This window comes from Lutjanus erythropterus, chromosome 6, assembly GCF_056507025.1.
Source record: "Lutjanus erythropterus isolate fLutEry1 chromosome 6, fLutEry1.hap2, whole genome shotgun sequence".
Taxonomy (NCBI): Eukaryota; Metazoa; Chordata; class Actinopteri; order Lutjaniformes; family Lutjanidae; genus Lutjanus; species Lutjanus erythropterus.
Window position 1 is genome coordinate 42995361 of NC_139322.1, and position 12567 is coordinate 43007927.

At 39.5% G+C, this 12567-nt stretch overlaps 1 protein-coding gene across 1 annotated transcript in view; it reads right to left on the bottom strand.

Moving 5' to 3' along the window:
* Positions 1-2931, bottom strand: part of ephb2a (eph receptor B2a) — a 60490-nt gene extending 57559 nt beyond the window's left edge. Inside the window, exon 1 of the mRNA XM_084722009.1 lies at positions 2844-2931. Within this exon, the coding sequence (XP_084578135.1) occupies positions 2844-2931 (88 nt within the window). The remainder of the gene's footprint in view (positions 1-2843) is intronic.
* Between the last annotated feature and the right edge of the window lie 9636 nt (positions 2932-12567).

Below are 12567 nucleotides of genomic sequence, written 5' to 3' on the forward strand. Positions count from 1 at the left end.
GTATTATTTTTTGTATTGTTCTGTATTTTTGAGTTCTTAATAACTTTGTAAAAAGTTTATTAGGTGGGAGTTTTGCGTCTTCCTGCACTGTGTTTCATTTTTCATCTATATCTTTTTTGTGTTTTAATTGTGCAAAATAAAACTAGAAACTACAATGACAGTACTGTGACAGCCTCAGGTTACATTCTTAGACATTAGAAACACATTACAGCTGCTGTCACAGGCTTAGCAGCCATGATGAGTGTGGTCATGGCTTAGCAGCCATGATGTGGAGACTTGCATCATGCCAGATTACATGGTTTTGTTTTTTCAGTTATTTTTTTCTATTTGAACAACAAAACAAACTAAACAAAATAAACCTGACATTCAACTGGCATGAGGGTGAGAAGATAAGATTTTGGGTGAACTATCCTTTAAAAAAGGCACATAATAATAATAATAATAATAATAATAATAACAAGAAAAACTGAAACAGTATGGTAAGTTCAGAATGGTAAGTTCAGACGCCCCCCCCCCCCCAAAAAAAAAACAAAAAAACAAAAAACAAAAAACAAAATGTAAGAGTATGTCTAGTATCATATCCCAATCAATAAAATATCCATATATTACTCAACCCCTAGATAGATAGATAGATAGATAGATAGATAGATAGATAGATAGATAGATAGATAGTTCTGAACCAATACCGATACCAGATACCAGTATTGGATACCAGTCTGATACTGTGCTCATGTACTCATACTTGTAAAACTATTCCAATAACACCACCGTTACCCACCCATTACTACTTTATTAAAAGCAGCACCTTCAACGCGAGCAATTCCATAAAACATCTAAAGAACCAACACGATACAGAGTTCAAAGAGTTTACTGAGGCTCAGTGGGAAATATATAACAATTTGTTACATTTGGAAAGTGAGGAATGTAAGAAATGCATTGAATGTATTTTTCTAAAGTCATTGTAAGAACTTAAATGGCATTGTAAGTTCTCATACTGACACTCAGTATCAGCAAGTATCCAAACGTAAATACTTGTACTTGGTCTGAAAAAGTGGAATGAGATGAACTGAGATGAAGTGAGATGTGAAATGAGAGTAAATGAAAAGATGTCATCCAGATAATAATTGTTTACGCAAGTTATAATTGCTGATACCACTATTTTTTTCATCTGCCGACAGCCAAGCCAAACATATAGGAGAATCTCTAGTGGCAGTGAAACTTGAAACGCACAAGTCTGCATCTAAAACCAGTGTTTGGTTTGTCTGAAGAAATATTGCCACTCAACATGATGGGGCATTTTCAGACTTTTCCGACTGTGGTGGCCCAAGTGTGGCACTGACTTATGCGGGGGTGGCATGAAGTATGCAGGTGAGCATGCAGGTTCTTACATTCCTGTGTTTTAAGTTTTTATTTAAAAGATAAACAGTGTAACCAGTCACAACACAACAGAGTAGCACCATAAAAATATGATATGCATATTGCATATTTTATTCTTTATGTCCCTCAGGTTGTTAAAGGTTCACCCAGAAGTGAGAATTCAGTCATTTTCTACTGACCCTCATGCTGATTGAGGATCGAGTTTTATTTTATTTTACTCCACAAAACACTGCTGTAGTTTCAGAAACAGCATCGCAAAGTATCCCAAACAATGGAAGATCCACTTCCATTACTCAACATTAAGGGGACCAGTTTTCAAATGGAAAAAATACAACAGGAATAAAAAATGCCTCCATAGTGCTTGTCTGGCATAATCCAAGTCTCCTGAAACCCTGACATGCCATTTGCACACCATCACACCACACACACCCAGTTCAGACATGAACTCCATGCACCAAACTAATGATCTACAGTGAAGATTCAGACTAAAAACATGGTGTCAATGTACATCTTTTTAGTCAATTTAGCATGTTGGGGCTTTAGACTTGGATTACACCAGATGAGCAGTATGGAGGCATTTTATGTTTTTTATTCTGTTATTTTTTACATTTGAAAACTGGTCACCATTCACTTCCATTGTTTGGGAGATTCTGCAACACTGTTTTCCTGTGAAACTCCAGCAGTGTTTTGTGGACTAAAAAACTAAACCCGACCTTCAGTCAGCATGAGGGTGAGTAGATGATGACTGAATTTTCATTTTTGGGTTTTAACAATATTTGAAGTCTTTTAAATGTATATTTTATAAATTAAATGTATATTTTATAATGCAAATACCAAAGTAATATTTTATTATACATATATATATATATATATATATATATATATATATATACACACACACACACACACACATATATATATATATACATGTATATATATATATATATATACATATATATGTATATTAATTAGGTCATAAACGGGTAGATTACTATTCATGGAATCTGGAGATTCATCAGTCCAAAATGAATCCAGACTCAGATCAGATCTGTACTGACTCCCTGTCATTTGTCTGTTTTGCAGACACTTAAAGAGACTTAAAGCCCAAAGTGAGCACTAACAGTGTGGAGGTGCAACAACATACTGAGAATAATAACAGTGAGTCATATTCAAGCGGCCCTCATTGATGTACAATAAAGACTAGAGATCCAGAGCAGCAGATTAAAGCCAGCCTAGACTACTGACATGTCGGTAACCTCAGTCCTTCACAGAACACAGAGCTGCATCCAAACACCGCTCCCAGAGCAGCCCTGTTGGCTGTAGACCCAGTTCAAACATGTATGTGCAGTTTTGTTGCATTAATGATGGAGCTGTGCTGTCCCTGTCGCTCTGTGCTGCTGCGCTGCCCCGCACCGTCCCCACACAACCAACCATCCCCAGTGAAGGAGAGTGAAACAGCGGCTTACCTTCGACAGCCCACACCGCCGGCAGCATCCACAGAAAATACAACATATCCATAATCACAGGTTGACTGTACAGAGCCAATGCGTTCATCACGCAGCCGTCCAGCAGCAGGCCATTGACTGTGCATTCATTCAGAGCTGCAGCGCATCATCCTCCTCCTCCTCATCATCATCATCATGAGCAGCAGAGGGATAAAGGCTGACGAGCTGCTGCTCAGGCCAGTTTGGGCGAAACCAAGAGGAAGGGGGCGGAAAAACACCGGAACAACGACACAGCACCGTCCCGTTTCCCTCACTGACTGGATCCGGATGCGGAAAAACGAAACCAAAACAAAACAAACAAACAAACAAACGAATGAATGAATGAATGAATGAATGAATGAATGAATGAATATACGGTATACCTATTTATGAAACTTTTGTTTAGGGGGAGCTGGAGATAAATCAACTAATCAGAGCTGAGCTAATTATTTAAATTAAATTACTCTTTTTGTGTCCCCTAATGTACAGTGATACATAATGCTGAGCACTTACTGAGTAGTTCCTAATTAATTCACCATTATTTAATGATTTCATTTGACCCCTTTTGTGTCCCCCTACAGTAAAGTGATACATAATACTGAGTAGTTCCTAAGTAGTCATTAATTAATTCACCATTACCTTGTGATTACTTACCCTTTTTGTTTCCTCTAGAGTGATGCATAGTACTGAGTAGTTACTAAGTACTGCCCAATAAATTCATCATTATCTTATAACTACTTAACCTTTTTGTGTCCCCTAAAGTATGGTGATACATAGTGCCATGTAATTACTAAGTGGTCCCTAATCAATTCATCAATACCTTATATTACTTACACTTTTGAGTCCCCTAAAGTAGACTGATTCATAGTACTGAGTACTAAGTGAGTACTGAATCATTCCATTAACTGACTGGTTACTAAGTAATTGCTATACAACAGCAATAGAGAGGCAAAGTTATGTCCCTTCTCGTGTGCTTTATGGGACCTAACTTCACAAAAAATATGAATGGAAGTCTGTGGTGTGAGACATTTTTTTTTGTTTGTTTTGTTTCATTTGAATTATGCCAAAGATTTTACATATGATTTTTGTCGAATTAAAACATAATTTTACAAGATAAGAAAGTCATAATCTGGGGTATGTTTGTTGTAGTTTAGTTTAATTTAGTGTGAAACCACTTAGTGAGTACGTGTTGTCCCTCACAATTTACATAATCAACACAAACGTTATCGCACATGAAGTGTTTTCTCTAGGGACTCCTGGTCCTTTTATCAGCAGTGAAGAGGAAAAATGAGCAAGACATGTTGTTGTGTGACTACATCCTGGTATGAAAACACAAAGGCATCATAGCTTCAGCAGCTAACACTGGCTTTAGAGGAAGAAAGTCATGAAGACACTCAGAGGTTGCGCTAGACTTTTTCATTGTCTGTCATTTTGACTGACAGGGTCATAAAAATCCCATCATAATCTATTTTTACCTGTCACTTTAATTTTTAAAATAATAATAATTACATATTCAATAGCATTTAATTTTGATTCATTTTTAATTAATATTCAGTCCAAACAAGCTGAACAGAGAATCCACACCGTACCTCTTTTATCAACACCATCATTGTTAATGGGCTTTTTGAAGAAACTTCAGCTGCTGACACTCAGCTGCCGTGACACTAGGTGCGTTTGAGATGATCCAGCCCTGCCCAGAATTGATCAGCGGTGATCGCCGCATAGTGCATGTCGGTTAGATTTGTGTCCCGACTTGATCCCGACTTGCACATGTGGGCAACAATAACCTCACGAGATCGAGGCGGCCGCAGTTTGTAGAGCCAGATGCCGCAGCTGCTCTCCACCGACTGCACACGCCTGGCTGTCACCTGACAAGCTGACAGGCTCTGATTGGCTCATAATTTTGACAACAAACACCACGTGTTGTATAAAATACTAATTTTCTGTGTAATTGTAATATTTAATGCTGGACATATCAGTCTTCTGTTGTGCAATGAAGCTTTAATCTGTCAGCAAGCAGATATTTTGTGTCTGATAATAATAAAGGTTATGACTTATCAAAAGAACAGTTTAGTGCTTTTCAAGGCAGATAAAAGAACAGATGTTACATGCGTCAAAAGGAGGATCTCTTCTATTTTAACTTCAATCAACGATCAAGAACACACTTTATTTCTTCAGCTATGATCATGATCTGCAGACTACAGGTAACCTACAGGTGATCTAATGGGATGTTCGTGTCTCTTCCTCTACTCTCTCATAAGTCTGTCTGACTTGACTGCAGCTTTTTGTCTCCACCTCCTGCTGCGGCCGCCTGATCTCGTCTACTCTCCAGGCGAGGCGCAGTTAATCTCGAACGAACCTAATAGCTAATTAATATGCTCACTCGCAACCAAGTGGTTATGAGTGTGAATTGCAACCTGTCAAAATGACAGATGACCTTCAGCTTTTTCCGTCACTGTTTTAAAAAAACGGTCAACGACGGAAAATATTCGGTTAACGCAACCCCTGAAGACACTCATACCAATGTGTCACTCACAGTCCAAGAAAGATGTTGCTTCAGCTTCTTCACACTTCTGTTTCCTCACAGTTTCCAGACTTGGGACGTGTTGAATGATCTGTGCCTGAGCTCCTGTGATCAGGAAAATAGCATAGCAAATAACTTTTTTACTTTAACTTTACTTTAACAGCTTAGTTGAGCTAAACAACAGTCACCTAATTCTAATTTCGTTAGCTCTGGCCTTATTCAGTTCAACTTGCTAGTTTATTCTCACATTAGCACTTTGTGATGCAACATTTATTAGGGTGCAAGGATTGAAATTGCTTAGATGATTATTATTATTATTATTTTCTGTTTTTTTTTCGTTTTTATTTGTCATATGCAAGAGTTACCAAATGAATCACATTTTTGGGGACTTTAACATATTCAAAAACTCACCAAAGTTCGCAGTCGCATCAGTCACAGTGAAACTTTACGTGTATTAGGGTTGTTGGCGCTGGCCGGGCCAAAATGGCTAGGCCACGCCCCTTACACAGCAGCCCCTGCAGCTCGTTTAACTGATATGCACGAAAATCGGTACACACGCACATGCACAAAAAAGTCTCTTGGACTTGGACTTTGTGATCAAAAGTTATTAAAAGATCGTGCTATCGTTAAAGGGCGTGGCCGTGAGGTGGTGGCAAAGTTTGCCGTCTCACCATGAAACACGAAATTGCTACAACTTTAGCATAAATGATCTGATCTGCACCAAACTTCACATTTGATAATAGCCCCACCCTGAATACACCTACATGAAAATATTCAATAATTGTCATAGCGCCTTCTGGTGGCGATAGGAAATGACATGTTTTACATTTTGAGGTGCTGCTCTGATCATGTTCAACATATCCAACTCAAATCTGGTCAGTGGCCTTCAGACCTTAGTTATGCTATATTCTGAAGATCGTGATGTATCGCCAAACGGCGTTGCCCTGAGAGCGTGGCAAAGGTGCTCTTTCGCCAAAACATGTGAAGTTGCATTAACTTCTGTCTACTTGGTCAAATCTGCCTGAAACTTCACATGTTAACAGTCCAGACCTGAACATATGGTTTGAGTTTTGTTAATGGGTGTGGCCAAATGGCTATGCCACACCCTTTAAACAGCAGCACCCACGGCTCATTTAACTGATATACACAAAAATCAGTACACTTGGGTGCCCCTATAGCTCAGTCGGTAGGGCGTGCGCACCATGTATTGAGGCTGTTAGTCCTCTGCAGAGGCTGCCGGTTCAAATCCCACCTGCAGCCAATTTGCTGCGTGTCATCCCCTGTCTCTTCTCCCCCCTTTCCTGTCATACCTTCAGCTGTCACTGTCATTAAAGGCAAAAATGCCCCAAAAATAACCTTAAAAAAAAAAAAAAAATCAGTACACTTATGTATCACCCAGATGCACAAAACAGCCTCTTGGACCCAGAGGCCAAACCCAACAGGAAGTCAGGCATTTTGAATTTTGCCTCCATTTTTGGCGTTTTCCATGTGTCGGATTTTAACAAACTCCTCCTACAGAAATGATCCGATTGATGTCAAAACTGGTGTATACCATCTAGACAAGTGTGTGATCAAAACTTATTAAAACATTTGGTCAGCGTTACACGGTGTGGCCGTGGCGTGGCGTTGACTTTTGATGTCTCACCATGAAAGATGAAATTACTTGTGTGTACATGGTCCAATCCTCACCAAATTTCATAGGTGTCATAAAAGTCCCAGTCTGAACACATCCACATGACAATCAGGAGACAAAATCGTAGCACCACCTAGCGGCAACAGAAAGCGATGTTGAATTCCATAAGACGATGTCGGAAGGCCGTGACAATCCAGAGCCTCTTCGCCTGGGGCAAATCTGGCCATGAAGTCGTGGCTGCCAACCCCCCGAGTGGCATGGGAGTGCTTGTAGCTTTAATTTATTTAATATTTTAACTGCAAGGCACCAATTCAGGGGTTCTAATAAGTTTCAGTGAGTTGACATTGTGTCTCACACACACACAGATGTATTAAAAAGAACTGGAGCATTGGATGTTGGTAGAAGTTAGTCTTTCTTGAAATTATTCTTGAAATGAGGGTTAATGAGGGTTTGGGTTAAAATGGCCAGGTTTCTGCTAGAAAGCCTTGAAGACTAACTTCTCCCACATACACAGCACTGATGCCATGCTAATTCACATCATCATCAAACTACGTCTTTTGTCACTGTTTAATGTGAGAGACTCTAAGTAGCAGAAATGACATATTGTGCATTAAACTGTAGGTAGGTAGGTTATTGTAAGATAAGCAGCTTGTCTCAAATAAGGTTGCAACTAACAATTATTTTCATCATCAATTAATCTGTTGATTAGTTTATTGATTAATCATTAGTTGTTTGGTCCATAAAATGAGGAAAATGTTGATCACTGATCCAAATCCTGAGATAGTTCATTTAAAAAAGTTATAACAGATATTAACATGCAGACAAAATAGTAACGAGGAAATAATAATGTTGGTATCAAACTACATCTAAACCAAAAGTTTTTATCCTGAAAGTATGAATGAGCTTGTAACTTTACTGTCTGTATTGTAGTATACTTAAAGATGTAAGATTCACGGGGAATCTATTGGCAGAAATGAAATGTAATATTCCTAAGTATGTTTTCATATGTGTTAAATCACCTGTTTTTTCAATACTTCATTATGTCAATACATATCATTAATACATTGATACACAACCATTTAAACACAATTTTGTTTTATGATTTTGCTTTTTGTTATCCTTCACCCATACACAAAATACAATAATTACCTGAATAATTCATAATGCAATAATAAATAAATAAATACAAAATAAACCATGGAGATGTTGTTATCGTAGCATGTATGCCCATACATGCTCACATACACAGTGCATACATATCCATACATTCTTCCTATCTATCTTCCTACATACATATATGCACATAGATTAAATAAAGGTAATAATAACAATGACAAAATTAAAATAATAATAAAAAAACAAAAAACAGAAAGTTAAGGATTCAATATTTCATTACAGATAGGGATGCTGCTCCTACTGTTTTCTGTTACAATTTCCCAGTACATCTTCTCAGACACAATCCAGCTAATATTCCATTCATATTTATTGAATATATTATTGATCCATTGCCTTTATTTAATTTAAAGAAAGCCCATCTTTTTCAAACAACTTTCCATTCACATTGCTTTTGTAGGTACCCTTGTCTTTATATCCTCAACTGCTTCCAGCCACTTGTTTACCTTGAGAGGGGACAATTTTTTCCAGCTTTGTTATTTGTTTAAGTGCGTGCAAGTGCATGCAAAAAATCTAAGTGTATAGTCAGGTTACTTTACCCACATTCCCTCCAGCAACTTCAGTAGTTTTGTATATACTTGGATACCATAAAGGGTGTTCTAAAATACCTTATAATAATTTCTCAAGCATAACCCTGCCAGTAAGGTGCTCTTTTGTTGAGGAACATTTGTTTGAAGCTTTGATTCCAGTCATTGTCAGGTATGATTATGTCCTGTCTGTTCTCCCATTTGTCTTTAATATGATGTTGATTTTCTGTGTGGTAAATTTGTCTTGTGTTTTTGAGATTATGACCTTGATTTTCTCAACAAAAGAATCCAACCCTGCTTCATTATGCATTTGGTAAAATCTTGTGTTGCCCTTAACTTCCCATGTCTTGAAAGCATCATGGAAAGGGAAAGTGAGACAAAGTGTTTGCAATCTGCAAGCTCGACACTAGATGCTGCTAAATCCTCCACACTGGTCTTTAGTTTACCAACATAATATTAAACTCAAGTTCTATAGCTGTTATGCAGAGCTTTTAATCGTTCACACAGCTTCAATCAACAGTTTGTTCAGTTGCCATGGTAACAGGTGGCTATATTAGGTGTGGAGAAGGTACCTCTGGTAATCTCTGTCTCTGATCAGAGGTGGTCTCTAATACAAATGTCCTCCTTGGTCTCTGTTTGATGCTTTTGTCATTAAGAGAGTTTTGTGTTTTAGCAGCACTGCTGTCACATCCACAGAGATCCTGCAGCTGATCCGTCTGAGCTGTTTCATAACAGGAGACTGGAGAGAACCAGAGAGAGGGAGAGGAGGGAGGGAGAGGAGGTAACACTGGCGGCAGAGAGACACACAGAGAGTGAGACAGAGAAAGAGAGAGAGAGAGCAGAGTAAGTAAATGGAGCAGAAGAATATGGGCCTGACAAAAAGGAATCCAGTCTGCCTCCAGATGAGTGAGGGCTGCAAACAACAGATTAGAGGAGCCCAGGGCTTGTTCCCATGGAAACCTTTGCCCAGAGAGACAGAGATGAGAATGCAGCAGATTGTAGGTCAGACGCGCCATCAGCGATCCAATCAGACGTAATCTGTCTTGACTTGTGGGTCATAGATTGAGCAGTAAAGCTGGTGCCTTTCTGTGGCTGCTCTCACTGTCGGGGTTCCAGTCACAGCTCACTGTGGAGCAGAGCAGAGCAGAGGCCCTGGAATCAGTGCTGCACTGCACAGTGAAGCAGGTCTTAATGCAAGGTAAATATAGAACAACAAGTCCAAAAAAACCAACAAGTTGTCAAAATGAAACAACATAATTAATCTGTGCCCTCTAAAACTCTCCCAGTGGCATAGCACATAAATCTGGATCATCTGTAGTGGTTTGAACAGCAGCTAAATCATCTTCAGACGAGAGCTGATGGATTCCAAGATTGGGCTTAGGTTAGAGATATTCCTAGCAACTAATTTTGCTGTCAATTAAATGCAAAATTTGATTTAGACTAGTCATCTAGTCTAACAGTAAGAAAACACTCAGAAAGCAGTTAAAATTGAGCACAATTTATTAATTGATAATGCACCATGCAATACAAACATTGCACATTAACCCACAAAACATGACAACAACTCACTAAAAGCTTCACTTTTTCAGACCGTTTCTGTGGGCAAACTACATAGTTTACCCGGAGTTGATGTTAGCTGTCAGCCTGACACACAGTGTAGCTAATGTTAGCAGTGCTAACAGCTCCTTGCAGGTTAATGTCCGTGTCTGTGCTGAATGTGGCCACATGTTGCTCCTGTCACGTGATTATATATCAGTTTATTCTATCACAGCCTACATTCAACCTTATTTCCATTTTCTATCTCAAAACACTGCCAAACTGTGCTGGTTTTATGAGCTGTCATCTGTCCAATAACAACATCTGTGATTGGGAGGGCTATCAGGGTATACGCGCTGGGTGAGAGGGGCAGCGTCTGATGGGTCTGCAGCCCTGACCAGTGGCGGCGACTGCATAACACCTTAGAGGAAACAATTAACTAGCATTGAGCATGAATAAAATATTGCTAAATGGTTTAACCACAAAATACTGCGTTCACAGAAAAACAGTGTTGCAGAATCTCCCAAACAATGGAAGTGAATGGTTACCAGTTTTCAAATGTAAAAAACAACAGAATAAAAAACATAAAATGCCTACATACTGTTCATCTGGTGTAATCAAAGTCTCCTAAAGCCCCAACATGCCGAACTGACTAAAAATGTCATGTTTTTAGACTGAATCTTCACTGTAAATCCTTGGCTTGCAGCCACATTCACATGCACACACACTGTCTTAAGTCTACAAATTAATTAATGGAGCACAGGGAGTGAGGGAACAGGTTGGCCAACACACTTTACCTTTAGCCTGGCACCTGAAAACTCATCTTTGTTCATTTATACACGCATGAGAGGCCATGCCTTGGAAGGCCTTGCCACGAGTCTTAGCCAAGTAATAGCACCAAGCTCGCAGGGTTGTGTTTGTTGTCTCCTGGGTGAAAGTCTAGTGTTTGTTTGAGATGTGTCCACTGTGTGTGATTGGGCAAGCTCACTCATTTTCTCCAACCAATCTCTCATCTGGACAACATAAGATATAATGTTAACAGATTTCCCCTCCTTTTGCCTCTCTCTCAAATCTCTCTCAGTAGTGAAAGAGGTCCTCGGACTTCATGCACATAGGAAAGTTCAAATGGAGAGAAGCTAGTGAAGGCTTGGGGTGCTTCCCTGTATACAAAAAGGAGGTATGGCAGCCAATGACCCCAGTCTGTACCACTGTTGTTGACAAACTTCCAAAGCATCTGCTTTAGGGTCTTGTTGAAGTGCTCTGTCAGTCCATCCGTGTGGAGATGATGCTGTTGGTTCTCAGACTCCTTATACCAAGTAACAACTACACCTGTTTCAGCAGAGTGGACATGAAGTTAGTTCCCTGATCACTCAGTATTTCACTAACTCTCTAACGTTTTACTCCGGAAAAGAACTGCACCAGACAGAGAGCAACTGATTTGGCTCTTATGGATTTCAGTGGGAAAATGTCAGGGTACATTGTGGCATAGTCTGTTATAACTAGCATATAACAGTTTCTGGCCTTGGTCCTTTCAACTGGACCAACAATGTCAATCCCCAAGTGCTCAAATGTGGTGCCAATAATGGGTAGTGGTCAGAGTGGAGATGTTATTTGGCACTGATGGCAACTTCTACAGAATTGAGTGACATCTCTGCACAGGCCAGGCCAGTGGAAGTGATGTTTGATGTGTGCTGTGGTTTTGTGCTTAGGTGGCCAGCCCAGGGAACAGAGTGCCCCAAGGTGAGTTTGATGTTCCATAGCTGCAACACTGACCCTTGTTGACGGTAGAGTATGACATTTTGCAGATGCAAAATACTCATCTCTATTGAAGTCCAGCTCAGCTATTGGCTCCTCCTTTGCTTTCTGAAAGAGCGACACTAAAGTTGGATTTTTTGCATCTCACTGATATTGTCTGGCATTTTAAATCCAAATTTTAAATCCTAAAGGTAACTCTGGTTCAGTGTTGGTTTCACAACTGTGCACTTGAATGGCTCCTGGCTTCTCTGACTGCAAGTTTTCTGTGACTTCCCGGGTGTGGTCCCCAACTCGTCACTTTAGAAGGGTAGTGCTCTGAGAGTCTCAGAGTGGTCACTGGATTCTATTACCTGTGCTCTAGTAAAAACAACATTATATTTCCGGCTTTGGCCAGATTCTAACAAATCAAGCAGGTACAGGAAGGTCTTGCCCTAGCACAGCAGGAAAAGGTAAGTTATCAACAATTTCAATGTTCAACAGGTACGTCCCATCCATTTTTGTAAATGTCAGCTGTTGAATAGCTCTTCTCATCTCCATGTACACAACAGTTACATGGTG